Source organism: Rhincodon typus, chromosome 11 (assembly GCF_021869965.1).
Source record: "Rhincodon typus isolate 14 chromosome 11, sRhiTyp1.1, whole genome shotgun sequence".
NCBI classification, from domain to species: domain Eukaryota; kingdom Metazoa; phylum Chordata; class Chondrichthyes; order Orectolobiformes; family Rhincodontidae; genus Rhincodon; species Rhincodon typus.
In genome coordinates, this window is record NC_063342.1 from 42900635 (window position 1) to 42927464 (window position 26830).

Here is a 26830-nt window from a genome sequence, read left to right on the forward strand (position 1 = left end):
CACTAAATCTGTTTCAAATCAACAGAATAGATTTAGTTGTCAGGACAATGCCTTGACCGTTCACAGTCAACCTGCCTGGTTTAGAATTTAAACAAAGCTTGATAGTTAATTGTCAGTCATTCTTAAGTGATGAATTCTTCATGGCAATACTTCCACCGATTAGAATCCACTTGCCAACCAATAAGCATTCTTCTCTTACATAGTATAAATACTTTTCCCCTTTACTGTGGTATTCCTATCCATCTGATATTTCTTGTGAATTGTCCTGATCAGGTAAGTACAGAGGTGTTTGGAGGTTGTAGGGTGGATGGAGGATTGGTTGTGGATTTGATAATGGATGCAGGGCAGAGGGAGGGGTTGTCCAGAAGAGGAGAGGTCCTGCTTCCTTGCAGTGTTGAGAAGAAAAGGATTATATCATTTTGCTTACATTTCTGGTCTTCTGCCAAATGTGAGGCAAGTGGTTCTAGTCAAACATGATGCCAAGCCCAACAGACCATTAACATTACTTCAGGGGGTCTGTTAATAAGCTACTGGCCTAATTCTGGTGAACACCTCAAATCTTAGTAGGAAAAAGGAGCCTGTAAATTTTAAATCTCTCTGCCTGGTTCCCACTGGGTGGAGTAAATTAAAATCCCTCCTTTTGTGTCAGTAACACTGATGGACCTGGGTTCCAAAGGAACGATCCTACGATCAGTGTTCTGAGTAGGTAGCAATCTGTATGACAAGGGAAACTTGTGAATTCACAGACATTTAGCTTGTGATTCCCAGAACCCTACTCCCTGTTAGCACAGCAACTTCTTACTGGGAGTGACAGGTTGGGGAAATCACAACTCAGATAACTAATAGAATTTATACTGTAATTTAGTTTCTAAAAGGTCATAAAGACTAGTGAAAATACTATTAAATCGATGCATCCAAATTGCGAGTTCCCTCACCTGGGGAGTTTCCATGCTTCTCGGAATTCCTTTTGGTCTCCGCCACATACTTTGAACAAACTGTCTGTCCAGTCTCCCACTATTCTCACATGAATGCTGAAGTGGTCTTCCTCTGGAGAGGAGGTCAATGTGAAAGGGTGCCATTCCAACCTTGAAATCTTCGAACATTGGACAAAAATGTACTGACCAACCTCCATCTTAAAACCTCGCTTCTTCATCTGCAGTTCCAGCACTTTAGAGGGATGGGTAACAACCTGTGAAAAGAAATGACTGTTTGAGCGAATGGCAAATGAGCGTACAATTAAGCACAACAGCATGTAATTCCCTTACATAAAATCCTGTGTAACATAAATCTATCAATAGAGAATTTGCTTTACTTTCATAGGACCATCTTTATAGCTGCCTCTACCATGTCCATCCCTTCAACCGGCCCATAGGAGCCAAACCATATCTAAAACCTTTCCCCTTTCCTGGCCCTGGATTCAGCTTTTCCTTTCATTTATTTCCCATGACCCCCATCCCCTCTCTGAGTGAATCTTGTCCAATTTCTGCACTCTTAATTCTATCTTCATTAAAATGCTGACAGCTCCCCTCTTTTTTCTCATGTTGTCCAAAATCAGTAATGATTTTCTCTCTTCAGGCGTGTCACTTTCTCCCCTAAATCTGCTGTTATCACTCCACTCCTCAAAAAATCCTCAAAATGACACCATCTTTGAAAACCATCATCTAACTTCCAACCTCTCTTTGCTCCCTTCCCTGTCACTTCCAAAATCCATTTCCACCCTTCCCAGAACTCTATGTTTGAATTCAATATCAATGTGAAACACTGAATAGCAAAGTCTCAAATTACATCCTGTGTGACTGTAAGATGAGTAAGGTTTTCCTTATCCTGGAGCTCCATCTGTAGTCTGCAACATAATGGACCATACTATTCTCCTCAATGCTTCTCCACTGCTGTCCAGCTGAGTGGGACAGCTCTCACTTGGTTATTACTAAACCACAGCTGGAGAATCATTTCCAATTGCTTCTCTCTTACTGTTACTCTGTTACCTCTGATGCCCCCCATAGATCTATTCTTGGCCCCTACTGTTTCTCATCTGTGTGCTGTCCTTGGTAATATTGAAAGCACAGAGTCAGTTTTCATGTGTACAAGACTCCCACTGTTGCTAACTTATCAGACTATTTATCCAATATCCAGTATTGGTTGAGAACTAATTTCCTATCATTAAATATTGGGAAAGTTGAAGCCATTGATTTTAGTCTCCACTTAAAATTCTGTTTTGTTAATACAGGTAGAAGTCTGAGATTGAGCCAGTCAGTTCAGACATTGTTGTCACATTTGATCCCAAGATCAGTTTCCTTTTTGATTTTTGAGGCAAATGCTCATTTCCACTTTCATAGTGTCACCAACTTTTCCACTGTTTTTGCTCATCTGCTACTGAATCTTTTGTTCATACCCTTGTTACATGTAGACTTTGTATTTGCCATGTACTCTTCTCTGTCCTCCCACTTTCTAATCTTCATCTTGCTCTCCGAGAAAGCTCTGCTACCTGTTCCTCTATCATTCCTGTGCTCATTGAACTGCTTTGGCTCCCAAACAAACAATGCATGGATTTTAAAACTCTGATTCCTGTTTTCAAATCTTTCCACATCATCCTTCCCTATCTTTGTAATCTCTTTCAACCCAGAACCCTTCAAGATACCAGTGTTCCTCTAATTCTGGCCTCTTGAGGGTCCCAATTTTAATTACTTCACCGCTGGTAGTCACACCTTCAAATGCTCAAACTCTAATATCCGCAATACCCTTCCTGAACATGTTCACTTCGTTCATTACAGAGGTCTGAGAGGTAAACTCCTTAAAACTACCTTTTTGAGCAAAATTTTGGTCATCTAACCCAATATGACACCAAGCCAAAAAAGAAGGTATTTTGATCTTAATGCTGCTGTGAAGCATTTTGTAACATTTTATATTAAATATAAATTGTAACCTCAGTATAAATGAGAAAGTACATTGTATGTACATATCACCTACAGTCAAGTATTAGTTGCCTTTTCTTGTCCTTTTTAAAAATATATTTTCTATCCTTTCTCTTTCTCTAATCTCAAGTAGCATAGTTTCCAAAATTGTGTTAGAGGTTGGGTAACTGCTTACGTTCTAAAGCTTACTGCAGAACAAGACAAGGGATTCTCTGATCTCAAGCAGCATAGTTTCCAAAATTGTGTTAGAGGTTGGGTAACTGCTTATGTTCTAAAACTTACTGCAGAACAACACAAAGGATACGGCAGAAGAAATTCTCCTGCCTTCCCCTTGTCAAATGCTTTGGCAAATTCTATTTAACATCTTTTCAGAATGTCAGCATTTAGCTCATGTACTCAATGTGAAGACCATTGCGGATGATAATGCAGATCTGACAATTTTTTAACACAAAGCACTGAGACAGCAGGTTTGCACACAATTTTCCTGGGGCATTTCACCAACTTTTAATCCATTTCTGGAGATTAAAAACAAGGATTCTATTTTAAAGAATTTGCACACTTTTTATCTTTTCACACATCAGCATTAATATACAGCAGAAAGAATTTGTGGTAATGCTGGACATGGTCATACAAACTTCAATTGAATATTTGCTTACCTTTGTGATTACAACTTTCTGATGGGATCGCCAAAATCGCACAAGTCTCTCGCAAACATACAAAGCCATGGGGCCCACCACCCATTTCCACGTCTATAAAGAGGATCAGTTGGTTTAGTTAGAAAAGTGAAAATAATTTAATGTGATTGCATTCTCTCAACTAAATATTATCATTGAAAAGTGATCAAAAGGCAGACGTACCATTGGAGGATTCCCTGCGAAAACAGGAACAGGACACTGTCTGATATTCCCCCATTCTGTATACCTATCCTTACAAAAGGTAGCGTTATGCTCCTTTAGGCTATTATTTGTTTGACCACGAACAATTCGTCTGATGGTTGAAACACAAAATACTTCTTTTGTCAGAAAGTTTTAAAGAGACTTTGAGCTTGTTTTTTTTAAATTAAATGTCAGCATATGAAATACTGTTGATGAAAAAAGCGCTGGAGAACCTCAGCAGCTTTGGTAGCATCTGTGGAGAGAGAAACTGTTAATTTTTCGAGTCCAATCACTCAGTTCTTTGGACTCGATATTAATTCTGTTTTTCTCTCTCCACAGATGCTGCCAGAACAGTGGAGTTTAACCAGCACTTTCTATTTTTATTTCAGATCTCCAGTGTCTGCAGTATTTTACTTTTACTTAAAACAGTATTGAACCTTTTCTCCAGTCGAGAATATTTTGCTGCAAATCTGTCTGGCGTGTAACAGTAGAGAATTAATGAGCGAGCAGGCAAGTAGGTGTGTGCACTTTGGGGTTATCTGCAAAATTCCAAAAGACCTGCAACCACAATAAAGACACTTAACTCCTACTGTTTATTGCAGGCTGTTATGAGGTATTTCATGGTAGTCAGAGATTTTTTTTTTTTCCTTTTAAATGTAACAAATGTGTAAATGAAATTTCTCATTTAGGATTGGGGCATTTTGGATTGTGTTTTTAACATATCATACGGCCAGTAGTGTTTTCCACTTTGCTGCTATTGGATACACATCTGCTGATACTTCTTGCCAAAATATTGTTTAGCACTTATTAGTATCTGAAAAGAACTTTTGTTGAAATTAGAAAGATGGCACATCAGTTGGTGTGAATGGTAGACAATTCGTAAGTACAATACGTACCCAACTCCATGGATCACAAGCCCAACAAAAAAGATCACAAAAAGATGATGCGTGTACCAGAAAACTTCAAAGTATGACCTCCTGATAATTTCTGTTGACGTTGTTATCATCAGTATCAGAGCAAGGGTGATGGCAATGCCACTTAGTCCAGCCAAAGTTGTGAATGCTACTTCAGTGGGATTCTAGAAAAGAAAAATAATAAATGTATAAACAATATAGAAAAATAAACAATATCTTGACCGATTATTAAAATGAAAGAGAAACTTAGATGTTTCAGGAAGTGTAGTAACAGAATGTGAAAACACTGCAGGCAAGAAATTGAACTCAGTTCAAGAATGTTTACATTCCACAATGACACCTCTGGTCTGCATGGGCATTTCTGACATGAAGACTCTGAAAATTATCATGGCAAGGGTGTTGGCATATATTTGCTGCAATTCTGTACAGCAAGGAGACCCTGAGGTTAATCACCATTATACGGTCGTAGAGTCACTTTCTGTGCTGTATGACTGTAAGACTCTCTGACTCATACAGCACAGTAACAGACCATTCAGTCTAACTCGTCCGTGCAGACCAAATTTCCCAAACTAAACTAGTCCCATTTGCCTGCACTTTACCCATATCCCTCAGAACCTTTCCTATTCATGTACCCATCCAAAAGTATTTTAAATATTGTAACTGTACCCGTATCCAACATTTCCTCTGGCAGTTCATTCCACATACGAACCACCCTCCTTGCGAAAAATTCGCCCCACAGGTCCCTTTTATATTTTTCTTCTCTCATCTTAAAAATATGCCCCCTAGTTGTGAACTCCCACAGCCCAGGGAAAAGACCTTTGCTATTCACCTTCTGTATGCCAATTATGATTTTATAAACCTTCGTAAGGACACGCCGTCAACCTCCTATGCTCCAGTGAAAACAGTCCCAGCCTATTGAGCCTCTCTTTTACTGCCTTGGAGAAAATTCACAATAGATCTACTAGATTGATACCCCTGGAATAAGTAGGTTGTTTCTCAAGGAGGGGTTGTACCGACTGGGCTTCTTTCCTCTGGAGTTTAGAAGAGTGAGGTGTGACCCGATTGAAGTGAATAAGATCATGAATGGTGCTACAAAATGGACGTGGATAAGTTGTTTCCTGTTGTGAGTCAATCCAGAACTAGGGAACATTACTTTAAAAGATGGAGTCACCCTGTTAGGACAGAGATGGGCAATTTAACATGGCCAACCCAACTAATCTGCACATCTTTGGACGGCAGGAGGAAACCAGAGCACCCAGAAGAAACCCACACAGACATGGGGAGAATGTGCAAACTCCACATGGACAGTTGCCCAAGGGTGGAATCAAACCTGGGTCCCTGGTGCTGTGAGGCTGCAGTGCTGACCACTGAGCCACCATGCCACTTTGCTGTGTGACTTTGGAACTCTCTGCCTCAGAAGACAGTAGAGGTGAGGTCATTGAATATTTTTAAGACAGAGGAGGAAAGATTCATCATGGCAAGTGAATCATGGGTTAACTTATTTTGGATGTTCATTTGTTCAGTGAGCTTGGCCAAAAAAATCTTCAGCTGTTTTGGTCCATCATAAAGTCAGAAGTTTACTGATGATCGCAGAATGTTCAGCACCATTTGCAGCTCCTCAGATATGAAAGCAGTTTGTGTCCATATGCAACAAGACCTGGACAATATTCAGTATTTAGCTGATAAGTGACAAATCTCACTAATGGCACACAAGTGCCAGACAATGATCATCTCTAACAAGGCAGAATCTACAAAGCTCAGGTCAGATGTGTGTGAAATACTTCCCACTTACTTCAATGAGCCCAGTTCCAATAACACTCAAGAAGTTTGCCACCATGCAGGGCAAAATAACAGCCTGCTTGATTGCCATCCCATCTATTATATTCAACATTCATTCCCTTTATCACTGACATACAGTGGCAGCAGCATGTACCACCTGTAAGATACACAGCAGTAACTCACTAGGATAGTTTCCACAGCTCTTTCCAAACCCATGATTGCTTGCTGCAGTGTTCTAGCGAAGCTCAACGCAAGCTAGAAGAACAGCACCTCATTTTCCGCTTGGGGACCCTGCAGCGCTCCGGACTCAATATCGAGTTCAATAACATTAGGGCCTAAACTCTCCCATGTCCCAGCACCCTAGCCCACACACCAGGCCTTGTTATGACATAGTCTGCCATTATACACCACCTGTTATTAGTCACAAATAGTCTCCGTTAACAACTATTCACCGTCCCAGCCTGGTCATTATCAACTCTTTGTCTGTCCAACTGCTCTTCTCTCTCTTTAGGCTCTATCCTATCATTTACTCCCTACCCCATCCCCCTCCCCTTTTTTCTGCATATAAACTAACATTTTCCCAGCCACCATCAGTTCTGAGGAAGGGTCACCGGAACCGAAACGTTGATTGATTTTTTTCTTCACAGATGCTGCCAGATCTGCTGAGCTTTTCCAGCAACTTTGTTTTTGTCCATGACCTCTCTCACGCAGTACAAGGCCAGCAGATGCATGGAAACTTCACCACCTGAAAGTTATATTTCAAACCACACACTATCCCAATTTGAAACTATATCGCTGTTCCTTCACTGCTGCTCAGTCAAAATCCTGGAACTTCTATATTATCAGCACAGTAGGTGGATCAACACTAGATGGAACGCAGCTGTCTGTGAAGACAGCTCAGCACCACCTTCTCCATGGGAATTATGGACGGACAATAAATGTGTGCCTAGCCAACAATGTCCACACATCAGGAATAAATAAAGAAGATGTGGATTGTGGGAAAATTGAAATTCTATCATACTTTTTTAAAAATTTGTGCACCTATAAAAATGTCTGCAATTTGCCCACAATGTCTAGTGACTGCAATAGATACCAAAAAAAAGTTACACGTTACCGTGTTTGGGTCTCGAATTGGATTCAGATAACTTCCATTGTTTCCAATTTTAGACAAAATATTGTTAAGTGTTCCATTTTCATACCCTTGGCTCGTCATAAATCGCTCAAAGTTGAACAAATGTGCAACGATGTGAACGGCTGTGAAGGAAGTGATGGAGCATTTGTCATAACCTTGTAGAAATGCTACAATATGTAGGTGATAACCAAGACTACTTGAATTACTTTATCGTTCAAAGAGATTGTGTACACTTTAAATATGGCCTATGGAGTCAACTTAAATAATGGGTCTGCATCTATAAGAAAAATTATATCAGCTTTTCTTTTACCGTAGTCAGCATGACACAGTCTGATCCCTCGGGTTATAGGGTGCATTGTACTAATTTTTTTTTAGATAAAATATACAGCTGTAAAATACCAAGTGATACAAAACTATAGCAAAGTCAATATCATGTATTCACAATTGTTCTTAATGTTATCCTTAAACTTGATACATTTGAGAAAAATATTATTCTCTCTAATTTTTCAATGACATCACTCCTTTTAGAATCTCCTAAAGGATCTGAAGAAATAGTGAAGAGACATGATTACCATGTCTAATAAAAGAGAAACAGTGAAATTCTGGAAATCTGAAATAAAAGCAGAACATACAGAAAATATTCATTAGTATCTGTGGAGAGGGAAACAGATGTATGGCCCTTCTATGAATGAGGAATTGGGAAGTGGGCAGGAGAGATCAATAATAGCTGAAGCACCTTACAGAGCCACAGTAACTGAGGTTCTGATGAACCTAATAATAGGCATCACTAAAATGCTTTCGTTTCCATTCCTGCCAGGCATGCAGTCAAATGAACAACCTGAAGGAGCATTAGGTGTAAATACCAGCAGTCTGGGATGTTAAGGAACAATCCCCAGACGTTGGGAAGTCATTGAAGCCTGCCTTTAGCAGTAGGGAGTCATTATCAATGAAAGATGCTAAGAGGAAATCAGTAATTAGGGGAGGCAGCTGGGAGGAAGAATGCTGATTGGTACTGGAAGAAGCTGAAGGTATCCTTGACAATCCTGATGAGTAGTGCTGAAAGAAGCAATTATTATGTCAAACAAGTCTGCCCTCCCTTTCCCTGCCAGGTTTCTCCACTGTTGGGAACACTGTGCCGTTACAGTTAATTTTAAACTATGGGAGTCAAACTAAAATGTTAATACATTATTGAAAAAAAAGAATGACTGTGTGCACTGTGGCAGGTTGCTTCCCCTGCATTTAACTCTCTAATGTCCCACCCAACCACTCTCCCTGACCTGTCATGGGGTTATCAACACTGAAGCCAATTTTTCAGGTTGATGAGCTTTCAACAGAACTGAAGTCTCAGCTTCTTTTTTTAACATTGCACTGATGTCTACCTGCCCACTTCTATTTATGCCATTAAGTTAATCAATTATTGGCTTTAATAATAAGGTCAATTCTTTATTTTAGGCCACAGGGACATCTTCACATTTCACGATCAATTCTGATTACTGATAATTGCCTCTCCAAAATTCACCAACATCAGGATAAAACCCTATGAACATGGAAACGTCATTGTTGCCACAATACTGTATTCATATTTTGTGCAGAGGTTACTTTATTTGTTGTACATAAAAACAAACCATATCCATACAGATATTGCTCTCAGGTAATGGCATTATTGAGTTCACTTCCATGGTGGGAAGTCCATGAAATACTTGTCGTATTATATTCTGTTCTAAAGCATCTGAATAGTTACAAAATTGCTTGATTACATCCAAAGTTTTCTAATGTTGAATATTTTTACTTTTAATCCACAAAAATGTCTTAACTTCTGTAGTTGATTTGATTTGATTTCTTGAATTCAGGAAGAAATAAAACCTAAAAATTTGAAGACTTATATATAAAACAAATTAAAATAGAGTAAGAAAAATCTGTTTAAGTTACCTGTATGCAGGGCAATCATGTAAGCTACCAGCTTATGGAAGGAAATATTTCGGTCCAGTTGTCTTCTGCAGCACTTTAAATTAAAACAAATGTTACAAGACACTGTGGCAGGTGAGTGTTTAAACAGATTGCATTGCTCTACTGCCATCACTTAGGCCAATGTGCAAGCTCAAATAAGTAGGAGCAAACATTGGGTCTCAGTTTTTCCCAGTGATTCTTGTTGAGTTTCCTGTTATACTGTTGATAAATGCTTATGTCTCTCTAATGTGAATGAACTCTGACAAATTATCAAGCAGTGCCCATTTACTATTTTTGCTGTGTAAATTTAGTCACATCAATAACAACATAAACCAAGCAGTACAGCAGGATCCTGTGCCTTTATTGTTTTTTATAATTCCACTAGCCTAAAAATGCCTTGTATTTTCTTGGCAGTAGTAAATGACAAACACGTCTTTAATAATGTTTTCACTTCTCCACAAACTGCAGGTTTTTGCTCTGGAGTTTGTGTAACTAGAGAGCCATTTTAACAAAGAGCCCTGTACAGGGAATCTGAGACTTAACATGCCATTAACAACATATTTACCTTTGAATGGGCAAACCTGAACTTTTTCTGGTGAGTGTGGTGCATGTCCATCTTTTAGATAAAGCAATTTAATGTCATTCCATGTATTTCAAAGCCAAATCTCTTGGTGAGATACTGGCATAGTGCTTGATTAGTTTTACCATATTTTAATTTTATTTCTTATTTTACATTTTATTTTTATTCAGGCAAGTGTAAGGATATTCAGTTTCCACATGCAGCAGGGGCTCTAGCCCAGGCCAGAGCAGACTACAGAAATGTCTTGTTAACCCCTTGATTCAGCACCAGTGCTATGACTGGGGGTTTAAAATGGCAGTCAGGACTTGCCTTTCTGCCATGTTCCTGCCACCTACAAATTTAATCTTGGATCTTGGGTGGCATGGTGGCTCAGTGGTTAGCATTGCTACCTCACTGTGTCAGGGATCTGGATCCAATTCCAGCTTCGGCTGACTGTCTGTGTGAAGTTTGCATATTTTCTGCTTCCACTCAGTGCTCCAGTTTCCTCCGTCAGTCCAAAAATGTGCAGGTAAGTGTGGATTTGATGGGCTGAATTGCCTTTTCTGCACTGTAGGGATTCAATGATTAAATAGTGATCTTCTAGCTACTATTTTAGAACAGGCTTTTTCATTTTTAAAAGCAAACTGGATTCCAACATACATAAACAGAAATTGCTGGAAACGCTCCGCAGGTCTGGCAGCATCTGTGGAAAGAAATCAATCAGATTGGGTCACTGGATCTGAAATGCTATCTCTGATTTCTTTCCACAGATGCGACCAGATTTGCTGAGCTTTTCTGACAATTTCTGTCTTTGTTTCTGATTTCCAGCATTTGCAGGCACACAGTTTGAAATGGTGCAGAGCACTAATGAACCATCTCTGTAAGTCTGCAGATATTTTCTGATCAATCTGTTCAGTGATGTTATGACCCACCTCTGGAGCAGGTGGGACTTAATCTAGTGCCTCCTGAATCAGAGATAGGGACACCAACACTGTACCATAAGAGCCATTCTCATAAGTCTGCATTATTGTTCTCCTCCATATAAATCACTTAGTCTAATGCCACTCATCCATTTACTTTCAATATCCCCTCAAATTCACCTCTTTCAAGCAGTTAGCTAATCTCTTGTTGAAACAACATCTGCTTACAACTTCAACTTCTAACTTCCCGTTTAACAGTTTACAACCTGCCCTTTAATAAACTGTCACTTGGGTGGAGACATTCTTCAATATTAATGGGTGAGAAAAGTAAAATCTAATGTGTATTTCTGTTCTGAGCTGTAGTAATTGGTAATTGAATTACAAATCATTAATAGGTCACATATTAAAACCAAAGTACTCCCCAACAGCAGATATAATGTTGAACAATGAATTGTCTCTTGGTTGGTGCTGCAGGTTTTAGGGTAAAAAGAGTAAATAGGCATGCACATTTCATACAATGAGAGTTATTTGAATTCTTACCCCACATGATCCTCTCAGGAATGACAATAGATTTCGGCACACTGGAAGGAGGATCAGCATGCAGTTGAAATTTAAACATGCAGCAGGGGCTCTAGCCCAGGCCAGAGCAGACTACAGAAATTTAAAAAAAATACACATGAGCCACAGTGCATTTGCAGAAGAGAAACAGTCATCTAAAATATTGGTATCTCAAGGCAAACTTACTCCAAGAAGCTCTCGTGTGTAGAAAAACTTTTCCCCATCCTCATACACATAAAAGAAATGCACAAAGAGAAATGCATTTATTCCAAGCCACACCAGCTGCAAATAAAGAGAAGTAAATACAATAATCAGGTTAAAAAAGTAATCTGGAATCTACTGATGACCACAAAACCATTGCCAAAAATAGAAATTGCTGGAAAAGTTCAGCAGGTCTGGCAGCATCTGTGGAGAGAAACCAGAGTTAACATTTTGGGTCATGCAAGCATTCCTCAGAAGGAGTTCTGTATCTATGAGAAAAATCTCTTCACAGATGCTGCCAGACCTGCTGAGATTTTTCAGCATTTTCTGTTTTTGTCTTTGACTTACAGGATCCTCAGTCCTTTTGGTTTTTATAAAACCATTGCAGTTTGTCAGAAGAACCCATTTGGGTCACTGATGTCCTTTAGGGAAGCAAATCTGTTATCCTTACCTGGTCTGGCCGACACATGAATCCAGATCCACAGCAATGTGGTTGACTCTTGAATACCCTCACAATTGGCCTAGCAAGCCATTGAGATCAAGGGCAGCTAAGGGCAGGCATTAAATGCTGGCCAGCCAGTGACTCCCATAAGTAAATTTTAAAAAATCTTTATTTCTATTGCAGTCCGCTTCTCTCATTATTTTGTTGATATTAAGGACATTTCTCCTCTGGAAGCTTCTAATTCATCATTTGACATCAAATGTCCTGCTCCTTTCATTGTCACAGGTACAGATCGTAACTATACCAATTGTAAGTTAAACATTAAACATCATCTTGATGGAACAGAGAACAGAAACTCAAGAAAGGGAGATCTTGTACCTATAACAGATCCTGTTGAGTTTTCATTCTGTTTAAACTGAAGGACGAAGACTTATTTGGGCTGTGCTACACTCTTGTGAAATCCCCTGAACTGAATTTTCCTGAAAGCACTTGTTCCAGGCGATAGTCAATGCTCGGACAATACAGGGAAAGATTTTACTCCATCATATAGACATTCAAACTTATTTGTCCTCCCCAAATCTAATTCATTGCTTCCTCAAACCTTGGAACAGAAACAGGGATGAAGTAAGTGAAAGTGAAGAAAAGTAAATACAAGGGACATCTCAGTGTAATAATTGTTGAAACAAAAAAAATTGGACATCTGCCTGTTTCTTATAGAAATGATCCCTAGATCAAAATGCAAGCAATATTTCTTATCCACAGCTCAGTAAGGACAGCTATGATTTTGGCATACTAGGGGAAATTCTAGGAACATAGATGTGGGTTTTTTATCGTTCAAGCCACTCTGCCATTCAATGAGATCATGCCTTCTCTGTATCTGAACGTCATCCATTGATATTGGTTCCACACAGCTTTATGCCTCTGCCTAGCTAAAGAATGTAAGGACATAAGAAATGGGAGGAAGAATAAGGCATTCAGCGTCTCAAGCCTGTCCTGCCATTCTATAAAACAATGGCTGTTCTGTTGAGGCCTCAACTTCTCTTTGATACCGGTTCCTCATAGATCTCAACTTTGGGACATTTCAAAAATCTATCGAGTTCCTCTTTAAGTACTTTCAGTGGTCTACCTCCACAACTCTCTAGGTGACAGTAAGGACTGCAGATGCCGGAGTCAATAAATGTGGAGCTGGAAAAGCACAGCCGGTCAGGCAGCATCTGAGGCGCAGGGAAGTCAATGTTTCGGGCTGAAACCCTTCATCTGGACTGGGAAGGGGGAGGGGAGCCTAGAAATAAATAGAAGAGGGGTAGGACTGGGGGGAGGGTAACTGGGATGGTGATAGGTGGATGAAGGTAGATGGTTATTGTGGTTGGTCAGTGGGAAGGGTGGAATGGATAGGTGAATTGGAATATGGACAGGTCGGGGTTGGAGAGATTTTGAAGCTGGTAAAGTGAATTTGAGGCCATCGGGTTGTAAGCTCACAAGGTGAAACATCAGTTGCTGTTCCTCCAGTTCAGGCGTCACTCTGACAACAGGAGGCTGAGGATGGACATGTCCTGAGGGGAATGGGAGGGGGAGTTAAATTGGATGGCAACAGGAAGGTTGGGTGGGTTGATGCATGCAGTGCGCAGATGCTCCGCAACCTAGTCCCGAGTCTGCATTTGGTCTCCGCGATATAGAGGAGATCACATCGGGAGCAATGGATACAGTAGATGCGGTTAGATGAAGTGCAGGTGAATCTCTGCTGGATTTGGGAGGATTGTTTTGGGGCCTTGGGAAGAGGCGAGGGAGGAGGTGTAGGGGCAGGTGTAGCACCTCCTGCAGTTGCAGGGAAAGGTACTATGTGTGGTGGAGGGGTTGGTGGGGAATGTGGAGCTGACAAGGGTGTTACAGAGTGAATGGTCCTGCAGAAAACGGGCAGGGGTGGGGAGGTAAGTATCTTTTTTGGTGGTGGGGTTTGATTGTAGGTGCAGGAAATGTCGGAGGATGATGCATTGGATTCGGAGGTTGGTGGGGTGGTATGTGAGGGCTAAGGGAACTGTATCCTTCTTGTTGTTGTGGGGAGACGGTTTAAGGGCAGAAGTGTGGGAAATGGGGGAGATGCAGTTGAGAGCATCCTTAATAACAGAGGAAGGGAAACTATGATCCTGAAAGTAGAAGGACATCTGGGAAGTCCAAGAGTAGAATGCCTCATCCTGGGAGCAGATGCAGCGGAGGCAGAGGAATTGTGAGTATGGGATAGCATTTTTGCAGGAGGAGGGTGAGAGGAGGTGTAGTTGAGGTAATTTTGGGAGCCAGTGGGTTTGAAATGGATGGTAGTGGTGAGGCAGTTATTGGAGATGGAGATGGAGAGATCCAAGAAGGGGAGGGAGGTGTCAGCATTGGTCCAAGTAAATTTGAGGGTGTGGTGGAAGGTGTTGGCAAAGTTGATGAACTGTTCAAGCTCCTCACGGGAGCACGAGGCAGACTGATACAGTCATCAATAAAACAAAGAAAGAAGTGGGGGATGGTGCCAGTGTAGTTGTTGAAAAGGGTCTGCTCCACAAATCCTACAAAGAGGCAGGCATAGCGTGGGCCCATGTGGTTGCCCATTGTCACTCCTTTGGTTTGTAGGAAGTGGGAGGAATCAAAGGAAAAATTGTTGAGGGCGAGGACCAGTTCCGCCAAGTGAACGAAAGTGTCGGTGGAGGGGGACTGGTTGGGCCTATGGGAGAGGAAGCAGAGGAGGGCTTCTAGGCCTACCTCATGGGGGATACAGGTATACAGGGACTGAACATCCATTGTGAAGATGAGGTGTTGGGGGCAGGGGAATTGAAAGTTTTGATATAGGTGGAGGGCATGGATTGTGTCCTGAATGTAGGTGGGGAGTTCCTGGATCAAAGGGGAAAGAATGGAGTTGAGGTAGTTGGAGATGAGCTCAGTGGGGCAAGGGTAGGCAGAGACAATGGTTCGACCCGGGCAGCGGGGTTTATGGATTTTAGGTAGGAGATAGAAAAGGGCGGTGTGGGTTGGAGAATTGTCAAGTTGGAGGCTGTGGACAGGAGATCTCCCGAGGTGATGAGGTTGTTGATAATCTGGGAGATGATGACTTGGTGATCAGAGGTGGTGTCGTGATTGAGGTACGGTAGGAGGAGGCGTCAGAGAGTTGGCATCTGGCCTCAGCAATGTAGAGGTTAGTTCACCAGAATACCACCGCGCACCCATCCCCTTGTCGACGGGTTTAATGGTGATGTTAAGGTTGGAGCAAAGGGAGTAACATCAATCGCCCGAGTCTCTCCACCCTCTCCCCACCGGAATGTGCAGCCCTCCGCTCCCTTCAGTCCAACCCCAACCTCAACCTCACCAACACCCTGTTCAGTTGTAATAATGCCCTTTATTTTTAAACCCCAACCCCCTAAAATCAATCAATTTCCAAATTCCAAGCTTCTACCATCCTTTCCATGACAAAATATTTGCTGTCATCAATTCTGAAAGACCTCATTCTTATTTTAAGGTTAGGTCAAGAGAGGAAATAGTTTCCTTCACCTTGACCAAATTACCGTTCTATACTCAATGTAATACAAGATTAGTTGATGCAACTTGTCTTCATATTTAACATTTGCAGAACACATTCTATACTCTTCGCACCTTTCATACACAAATACATATTTCGCTTGAATCAAAACTTAACCATACGCACAAAGTAACAAGGACAGCAAGTCTGTAGATGAAGAGAATTTACTTTCAGTGCTGTGCTATTCACTGGAAGTAGGATGGATAGCATTATGCATTCCAAAGAGATATCCTATTTTGATAAGTCATATAATTCAGGCTGAAAAATATGAATGAAACTATTTAGGAGTAAGATTAGTATAAGCAAGAACAGAAACAAGAGGTTCAGTTAAATTAGTATACTTATTTTGTACATTGATGATGCACAATGTTAATTTGGACTGGTATTCATCAGTCAGAGCATTTTTAACAGACAGCAAGGCAGGAAAAGACAATGATGAATCTGGATTGCTAGATTGGAATATATGTTACCTTTAACTTTTACTTCAAGTAAGTGTGTAGATTAGTAAGATATTTTCAGACATTCAATCCTAAAGTTTAGGTTAGCTATGGAAAAAGAAGAGTAGCAATTTGTGTTAAAATGCATAATTGGAGGTGAGTCAATTTCTGTGGCGAGACCTGGACCAGATAAGTTAGAATCAAAGGTTAGTAGTTTATACTAATTTTATGGCACTTTAACAAATGCCTTTTGGAAATCCATAAACTCAACATCAATCAGATTGCCCTCATTAAGTGTCCTCATCAGAAAACTCATGTCAATTTCGTTAAACATAGTTAATACCACATACAGATTAAACTGCAATTGAATAATGGGCTACTTTAAAAGAAGATATGTCTTGGGTACTGTTCAAGTTCATTTCTACAAGAGGGAAAGATTTTGCAAGCAAAACCAGAGCTCCATAGTGAAAGATGGTAAGATGAAGCGTATGTCAAGTTGATAATATAAGTAAGAACCAAACTTACTTAGAAAGTAAAAGGGGAAATGAAGAAAAAAATAAAAAAGGCAGATTTTGAGAATAGAAGAAACCGTTAACTAACATAGAAGAAGTCCAAAAGTCTTCCAGAGTGAAATGAATAGTAAAACATTAGTAAGATGAGGGGTGACGCCCACTAGAGACCCAGGGAGGATTTACACATGGAGGAAAAGGACATAGTTGAGTTAGTAAATGAGTACTTAGCATTGATTTACACCAAGCAAGAAGTCGGGTGAAAGAGGAGATACTTAAGGCTCTGGAAGGGTTAAAAATTGATAAAGAGGAGGGATTCTAAATATTGACCGTGCTTAAAGTTGATAGGACAACAGGACCAAATAGGAAGCACTCAGGGATACTAAGGGAAGTAAAGGAGAGAATTGCCGAGTACTGGAGAATCACAAATATTGCATCTTTGCTTAAATGTCATGGAAGGATAAATCCAGCAAGAAGACGTCAGTTGGTTGGGAAATTTGTATAGATGAGAAATAAAAACAGTAAGTCCTGGAGTCACTCAGCAGATCTGGTAGCATCTATGAAGAGAGCAACAGAGTTAATGTTTCAAATCTGATATAACTCTTCTGCAGTATTCATTTAAACTCAATTTAAACTCAGATGCATCCAGTAGTGCTGAGTTTCTGTTTTTATTCAGATTTCCAGTAATCGCAGTATTTTGTTTTTAATTGTATCAATGAAAATTTGGAACAAAAATAACAGCTTTATAGATAAGTGTGAGTAAGATTTGGAAAAGATATTTGATAAAGTGTTACATAAAAAGCTTGAAGCCTTTGAAATGAAAAGGAACAGTGGAAGTATGGATCCAATGTTCATTGAGTGAAAGAAAACCCGAGAATAGTTGTGAGTAGTTATTTTTTGTACTGGAGGATAGAAGTTCGGATTTCCCAGGAGTTGGTATTAGAACTACATTTTCCTTGATATAATGTAATGACCATGAATTGGATGCACAAAGCACAATTTCAAAATTTGCAGGTGACGGAAAAGTTGGAAATAACTGCATGGAGGTGAGTAATGAATTTATGAAGTCATGGCCCGATAGAGACTTTCTGGGGTGTGGGAAAGGGGAAATAGTGTTTTTGATGGTGACCGAGAAGTTGAGAAAGTGGTTAAAAAGTTATCAAGAATCCAAAGACCCTTTTAAATTGCGGCACCGAGTATAAAACCAAGAAAGTTATGATGACGCTTAAGACCAAATTTATCTTGAGTATTTTGTACAATTCTAGCTATTATATTTTAGGAATGTCATAAATGTTTCAGCAAGGGTACAGAAAAGAATTACTTGAATTATTCCACAGCTGTGGGATTTCAATTATGCTGGTAGGTTGGCGATGTTGTTCTTAGAGAAGAGAAAGCTGAGAGGAGATATGATAATTATTCTAAATCACAAGGGCTCTAACCAGAGTAACTAAAGAAAATGGGTCCTGTTTGTGGAAGGGTCAAGAAGGGTATAAGAGGAATGGTTAAAGAATCAATTGGAACATGAACATTCTTCGCACTAAAAATAGTTTGGATCAGGTGAAGTTGGTTATACGCCTTTACTTCATACCTAATGTTGGATACCATTCATCATAGGAAGAAATTAAGTAGTTTATCCATATGTTGTTCTTCTTCTGAAGCTTGTTTTCTTGCTGTACTGATGTGTTGTTCACAGTTTTGTTCCAAGGCATGAATGTACATGTTGGGTTGGAAGTTATTTGATCTTTGCTTGGTGTGTTCTCAGACTGTAGCAAATTTTCAGTAAGTGACTTATTTTGCTACAATGAGTACATTGTTGGCAGAGGCCTTCATTCTCTGCACTAATGCAGTGTTTTAGAATCACATCTGTGACAAGGTACTATAGCATTAGATTGCTTAGTATTTTAAGTTGATGTTGCCGCACTTAATTTCTTGGTCAAATGAGGGGTTTGTCTTCTTTGGTCGGATTGTATTTTGTGCTTTAAGTTGGCAACATTGTCAAGAGAATTTTCTGCATTAAACTGGACTTGCTGTATACTGCTTCTTGAAAAATTTTCTAGATTCTGATTCCACCTGTATTTGGACTGGTCATTCTAGTATTAGATCCACTTTCAGCTGAAGAAATCAATGACAATTCTATCACAAACGAGGTCTTGTAAGTTTCCCAAGCTGCATGGTTCTGATGGTTTCATTAATAACTTATATATACTATCTGCAGGCTGTCCTGGAAGTTGATATCTGCAATCTCACTAGTGTCTTATTTGTTCTGTGGTCAATCTAACACCTGATGTAATGTTCTGTAGAGATTTAAACTGTCCTTAATTTGATTTGGTGCCCAACACTGAAGTTATTTAGTATTGAGGAATTGTGCTTTCCACATTTGCCAATTCGCTGATCTATCAAAGGGATTCAATAATTTGAATTTTTCCTTTGGAAAGATCTGTATAGGCATATTCTGATATATTGCTTGATCATTCATAGACATTTGAAGTTATTGATTATCTTCTTGATTTGTGCAATGATTTTTACAATTTTTATCTCTTCATACTACACTAATTTGTGGCCTTGTATTCTTTGAACATTAAAGCTGTTGTTGAATCATTATTGTTGTAAATATTGTTTTGTAGCAATAAAACTGAAAGCTGTCAAAGTTTCTGCTGTTCTAATTGCTGTTTTCAAAGTAAAGTTTGATTTTCCATTTCCAATATGCCATCTTCCTAAAGGTGAATAAAGATATTCCTTTTCCAAAATGGCTGAAGGATTGCCAAAGATGACAATTCATGATAATCTTACCTGCATTTGAGGTTCTTTCACACAGAATTTGGCAGTGTGTAATCAGAGTCATGCATTTTCTTTGTCCAGTTTATCACAGTTTAATGATTTAAATCAATAAAACTTTTCAATTGCTCAATAAAATTTAATTTGTCATTCAAACAGTCAAAATAATAAAAAAAACTCATTGACCTCACTGTTAGAGCTTTGATACTTCGACTTGCAATAACAATTCTATTTCTGATTTTTTTCCTTTATCTAATTCCCGAGGAAGTGGTGGATGTGGGTACAATTACAAAATTTAAAAGACATTTGGATACACACAAGACTAGGAAATGTTTGGAAAGATATGGGCTAGTACCAGGCAGGTGGGATTAATTTAGTTTGGGATTATGTTTGGCATGGACTGGATGGACCAAAGTATCTGTTTCTGTGCTGTATGACTCTATGATTTTATTTAAACCTGTAACTGAAGAATCACTTAATTTTCTTTTTTGTCTTTTTCATCAATGAAATAGTTCAGAAATTTGTTAACGTATTCTTAGGAGTCATAACCACATTCCTCAGCCTAGTTTTTCAGGTACTAATGAACCAGTTTAATTGAATAATCTCTCTTCTTTGTGTGTTCATGTCTATGTCGTCATCTGGTCTGGTCCAGTCCTAGTATCTTCCTTCTTATGTGCTCTAACTTCTTCCACACTGTACCTTTATACTCAGTGAAGTACAGATATCATTGTAACTTTGTTCTAGGGCCTAATATCCTTACATAACTGAATCCTTCTTGCCTGACTGGAAGCCAAGCTTGTAAATGAAGATACCACCTGGTGCTGTGGGGTACAAGCTGCACACCACTCCAGGAGACCTGGGTTTCGTGTCTGAAACTCCATCCCCTTTAATAACCAAATCTGCCCAAGTAACTACATCGTGATAGCACAATTTTGAACCAAGCTGAATTTTTTTTTTAATCACCTTATTCAGAGATGTTATTTACTCACCTCTGGAGCAGGTGGAACCTGAACGCCAAACTGAATTGTAAGATTGTCACAAAGCATGTCGTTGGACATATAGCAGACAAACTGGCACCAACACAGCTGATTTAGGTGGAAAATGATACAAAGTGACAGCAAAATTCTGTGCATGCTGAAGATCTGGAATTAAAACAGAGAGTACCGGAGAAACTCAGCAGGTCTGGCAACATCTGTCTGGAGAGAAACAGAGTTAACATTTCTAGTCCAATGGAGAAGAATCATATCAGACTTGAAATGTTAACTTCCTTTCTCTCCTGACAGATACTACCAGACCTGCTGATTTCCTCCAGGACTTTCTGAATGTACTTCTAAATTATCAGCGCCATCTTGGCTCAGTGAGTAGCACTGCTGCCAGGCACCTGGGTTTGATTTGAGCCTCCGGTGACTGTATGGAGTTTGCACATTTTCCCCATGTCTGTGTGGGTTTCCTCTGGGTGTTCTGGTTTCCTCCCACAGTCCAAAGGTGTGCAGGTTAGGTGATTGGCCATGGTAAATTGTCCTGTAGTGTCCAAGGATGTTCAGGTGAGGTGGTTTAGCTATGGAAGATGCAGAGATAGGGTAGGGGGTGGGTCTGAGTGGGATGGTTGATGTGGACTTGATGGGCCAAATGGCCTGCTTCCACATTGTATGGATTTTCTAATTAATTGAAACCGAGCTAACAGCATTTACCATAAATCATGGGTGAAATTGTCTTAATCCCTGCATCATTGGCTGGGCCTTGAATCCAGTTCAAGGTATTAGAATATTACATCTGTTCTTAGAAATGTTTGCCCCCATGTCCTTTCCTGCCCTATTTCAACAATAGAAGAATTCATAAACTTTGCTTTTCAACAGAGCATGCTCCAGATTGCCTGCTTGCACGAAAAGTATGGAGATGACACTATAAAGACTGACCGTAGGATGAGGCAGAAATATATGCAGAATATGAAGTGAAATACGCTGTCATTTTTGGCAAGCAACCAGGATCACCTGTTACACAAAATCTAGGGTCAAATAGTAAAAATTACTGTTGTCAGATGATAATTGGCAAATATTAAAATTAACTATTGTCACCAAAAGTCACAGTCTTGCCCTTAGGAATAGAACAATGACAATGCAATCATTGGGTTTCGACTATGGGAATAGGAGAAGGGAACTGGTGTGAACAGATTTTCTTTTTTAATTCAGTTCCAAAGAAGAATTATTGGACTTGAAACATTAATTCTGTTTGTCTCTTGACAGATGTTGGCAGGCCTGCTTAGTTTCTATTTTTAGTTCAGATTTCCAGCATCTGCAGTATTTAATTTTAAACCAAGGAGGAAGTTGATGTTCAAGTCAGAAGTAGAATGAGAGTAAAGATTAGTAAAGATTTTTTCCTTTCTGTATTTCACTCATTTTTGCATGTGGTTTGAATTTCCCTTTATTGAGCAAGTAAGGTTTAAATAATCACAATTTGCCATAAACTGTTTTGTGAAAGTTAACTTTGAAATTTTGATCAGAATAAGAATATTAAAATTCAGTTTAATACACTTCAAATCTATTGACCTCACATGATCATATTTTCAGTTTCCTAACGTACATCAATCTTAATGAAATGTACACGCCTTACAAGCATGTACTATTAATAACAATTCATTTTGATATACTTCAATGATCATATTTACTGAATAAATTTCTCCAGAATCTTCAGCAAGTTGGTAGAGATGTTTATAAAACTTATTCTGACTCTCAACTATTTAAAAAAAAATCATTTTGGGGTGTGAATGTCTCTGTCAAGGCTGCCCTATATTTCCACCCCTAATTGACCTGACAGGTCAAACTAGGTTACCTTCCAACTAACAATTAATGCTTGAACTGACTAATTCAACACTTGCAGTGTTATTGTCCTCTTGCTAATGTGAATATGTTCCTCATTACCTTCATTACTGATTCATTGTTAATTGTATACTTAATGCCTATAGCCAGTTAGTAAATACATAGAATGAGCGTTTAATCCTGCCATTGTGCTGTAATTTTGGAATTTAAATACAGTCAAATACTTGGAAATAGAGCATTTAAACATGATCTTGAAGTATGTTCTAAGAATACTCTCTTAATATTCTTCAAGAGAAGGAAAACTACCATTGCACAGTCTCGTTTATATGAGACTCCAGTCCCACACCAATGCAGTTGACTCTTAGCAACCCTCTGAAGTCATTTAAGAATGCATTTAGTTGTATCAAAACTACTGTCAGAAATAGAATGAGATAGACTGCAACAGTTGAAGAAGGTAGCCCAGTTTGACTTCTCAGAGTGATTAGGGGTTTTCAATAAACAGTAACCTTGAGAGTAACATCCCAGAATGATGTTTTTATAAGAGTTGAGAGACTAACATTTTAAAAAGTTAGAATAATTCTTTATAAGCACTGCTATTATCTTACTGAAGAGTGGAGAAATTTGGTAAATGTAATCATGTGAAGTCAATAGATTTGAAGTATATTAAAATGAATTGTTCCAGTTGTTATTAATAGCACAAGCGTGTAAGGCATATACATTTTCATTCTTGATCCTAAAACTTTAATATTCATTATTTGTTGAAAGCAGTGTCAGAAAAGAAATTATGCTTCCAACTTAGAACAATTCTATGAGCAATTTTAATAAATTTCTCTGTGTGATCTGTGTTTTGATTTAAAATTTATTTTCCGAAGAAAAACAGTTGAAAGCATAAGCATTTCAAATCTCCAAAATGGCAAATGCAAAATAACAAGATATAAATATAACCACAATATAGCCTCAAAAAATTAATCCGCAAGGTCATCAGTTTCACATTTGCATTTTAATCAAACTACTTTGTTTACAAAAACAAAAGGTTAAATTAGCCACTTAATATAACAAGAAAATTGAAGCAAGATATAAAAAGGTTGAACATTTCCACATTGCTTTTTGCTATCAACGTACTTACAATCACAAAGATGGAAACTCCCTCGTTCACCAGCCAGTTTCCCATTCTTGGAGTAACAATGAATTTACTAGTTCACAGATGTAAAGTTAAGCAAACAAATAAGGAAGTGAGAATTTTGTTTGATAGTTGCACAACCTATCTCTACTTGCAGAATAAATTAAATGAATAAAATGAATTACATGGATATCAATGTATAATATAACAAAAATTAAACATCATTCTCTCTAATTTTTTTGTTGTTCTTTCAAGGATGTGGGAACTCGGGGAGGTGATGGCCTAGTGGTATTATTGCTGGACTGTTAATCCAGAGTTCCAGATAATGTTCTGGGGACCCTGGTTTGACTCCTGCCACAGCAGATGGTGGAATTTGAATTCAATAAATATCTGGAATTAAGAATCTAATGATGACCGTGAATCCATTGTCGATTATTGGAAAAACCCATCTGGCTCACTAATGTCCTTCATGGAAGGAAACTGCCATCCTTTCCTAGTCTGGCCTACATGTGACTCACACTGCAATGTGGTTGACTCTTAACTGATCTCTGGGCAATTAAGGATGGGCAATAAATGCTGCCTTAGCCAGTGACACCCTCATCCTGTGAATGAATAAAGGAAAAAAAAATCATTTGTTAGGCCATTACTTATTGCTCATTCCCAATTGTCTTTGAGAAGGGAGCTGTCTTCTTGAACCATTGCAGGCCTTGGGATGTTGATATGTGCACACCGCTGTTGGATTTTGACAGTGAACGAACAGCAATATAGTTCCAAGTCAGGATGATGCGTGTCATGGAGGTTTACTGGCAGATGGTATGGTTCCCAATAATCTTTTGCCTTTGTCCTTCTAGGTAGCAGAGGTCACATGTGTGGAAGTTGCTGTCAGAGGAGCCTTGGCAAAGGACAACAAATGTAAGTTTTTGCTAGGGATGTCAGTTGTGACATCAGAACATTTCCATGTGGGCTTATGACCTGAACTTAACTTGTATTTATTTTCATAGAGTCATAGAGAGTCATGGAGATATACTACACAGAAACATACCCTTCGGTCCAACTCGTCCATGCCGACCAGATATCCTAAATTAATCTCGTTCCATTTGCCAGCATTTGGCTCATTTCCCTCTAAACGCTTCCTATTCATATACCCATCAAGATGCCTTTTAAATGTTATCATTGTACCAGCCTCCACCACTTCCTCTGGCAGCTAATTCCATACTCTCTGCATGAAAAAGTTGCCCCATAAGTCCCTTTTTAATCTTTCCCCTCTCACCTTAAACCAATGCAGTCTAGTTTTGGACTCCACCACCTGAGGGAAAAAACGTTGTCTATTTACTCTATCCATGCTCCTCATGATTTTATAAACTTCTATAAAGTCACCCCTCAGCCTCCAATGCTCCAGGGAAAATAGCCCCAGTCTATTCAGCCCCTCCCTATAGCTCAAACCCTCCAACCCTGGCAACATCCTTGTAAATCTTTTCTGACCCCTTTCAAGTTTAACAACATCCTTCCTATAGCAGGGCGACCAGAATTGCAATCAATATTCCAATAGTAGCCTAACCAACGTCCTGTAGAGCCTCAACATGACCTCCAACTCCTATACTCAATGTACTGACCAATAAACACAAGCATATCAAATGCCTTCTTCACTATCCTATCTACCTGTGACTCCACTTTCAAAGAACTATGAACTTGCACTCCAAGGTCTCTTTACACCTTACCATTAAGTGTATAAGTCTTGCCCTGATTTGCCTTTCCAAAATATGGCACCTCACATTCATCTAAATTCAATTCCATCTGCCACCCCTTCGCCCATTGGCTCATCTGATCAAGTTCCATTGTACTATGAGGTAACTTTCTTGCTGTCCAGTACAACCTCCAATTTTGGTGTCATCTGCAAACTTACTAACCATACCTCCTATGTTCACATCCAAATCATTTATATAAATGATGAAAAGCAGTGGACCCAGCACCGATCCTTGTGGCACACCACTGGTCACAGGCCTCTAGTCTGAAAAGCAGCCCTCCACCACCACCCTCTGTCTTCTACCTTCAAGCTGGTTCTGTTTCCATGTGGCTAGTTCTCCCTCTACTCCATGTGATCTAACCTTGCTAACCAGTCTACCATGAGGAACCTTGTCGAATGCCTTACTGATGTTGATATCGATCAAGTCCACCATTCTGCCCTCATCGATCCTCTTTGTTACTTCTTCAAAAAACTCAATCAAGTTTGTGAGACACGATTTCCCACACACAAAACCATATTGACTATCATGTTCCAAATATATGTAAATCCTGTCCCTCAGGATTCCCTCCAACAACTTGCCCATCACTGATGTCAGGCTCACCAATCCCTGGTTTTTCCTTACCACCTTTCTTAAATAGAGGCATCACGCTAGCCAATCTCCAGTCTTCCAGCACCTTGCTTGTGGCTATTGATGGTACAAATATCTCAGCCAGGGGCCCAGCAATCACTTCCCTAGCTTCCCACAGAATTCTAGGTTACACCTGATCAGGTCTCGGGGATTTATCCACCTTTATGATTTTAGGACATCCAGCACCACCTCCTCTGTAATATGGACATTTTTCAAGATATCACTATTTCCCAACGTTGTCTATCTTCCATATCCTTCTATTGCAAAATACTTGTTTAGTATCTCCTCCATCTCCTGCAGCTCCACACACAGGTGGCCTTGCTGATCTTTAAGGGGCCCTATTCTCTCCCTAGTGGCCCTTTTGTCCTTAATGTATTTGTAGAATCCCTTTAAATTCTCCTTAACCGTATTTGCCAAAGTTATCTCATGTCCTGTTTTTGCCACCCGATTTCCCTCTTAAATATACTCCTACTGCTTTTGTACTGTCCTAGGGATTTACTTGATTTCTGTTGTCTATGCCTGACATATATATGCTTCCTTCTTATTCTTGACCAAAACCTCAGTTTCTCTAGTCCCTACAACTACCAGCCTTGCCCTTCACCCTAACAGGAAGATACTGTCTCTGGATTCTTGTTAACTAATTTTTGAATGCTTTCCATTTTCCAGCCATCCTTTTACCTGTGTACATCTGTCCCCAATTAACTTTTGAAAGTTCTTGTCTAATACTGTCAAAATTGGCCTTCCTCCAATTTAGAACTTTAAATTTTAGATCTAGTTTATCTTTTTCCATCACTATTTTAAAACTAATAGAACTATGATCACTAGTCCCAAAGTACTTCTCCACTGACACATCAGTCACCTGCACTGCCTTATTTCCCAAGAGTTTTGTACCTTCTGTAGCAGGTACATCCACATTCTGGATAAGAAAAATTTCTTGTACACTCCTAAAAAATTTCTTTTCGTACAAGTCCTTAACACAATGGCAGTCCCTGTCTATGTTTGGAAAGTTGAA

The 26830-nt window shown here is 39.4% G+C and overlaps 1 protein-coding gene across 1 annotated transcript in view; it reads right to left on the minus strand.

The window, feature by feature from the left end:
* LOC109927717 (cytochrome b-245 heavy chain) overlaps window positions 1-23514 on the minus strand; it is a 37381-nt gene extending 13867 nt beyond the window's left edge. Inside the window, exons 1-9 of the mRNA XM_048602841.1 lie at window positions 23453-23514; window positions 11783-11878; window positions 11579-11689; window positions 9542-9614; window positions 7595-7734; window positions 4684-4865; window positions 3770-3899; window positions 3569-3661; window positions 936-1189 (exon numbers count right to left, since the gene is read on the minus strand). Coding sequence (XP_048458798.1) covers window positions 936-1189; window positions 3569-3661; window positions 3770-3899; window positions 4684-4865; window positions 7595-7734; window positions 9542-9614; window positions 11579-11689; window positions 11783-11878; window positions 23453-23497 — 1124 coding nt within the window. The 5' untranslated portion in view covers window positions 23498-23514. The remainder of the gene's footprint in view (window positions 1-935; window positions 1190-3568; window positions 3662-3769; window positions 3900-4683; window positions 4866-7594; window positions 7735-9541; window positions 9615-11578; window positions 11690-11782; window positions 11879-23452) is intronic.
* Between the last annotated feature and the right edge of the window lie 3316 nt (window positions 23515-26830).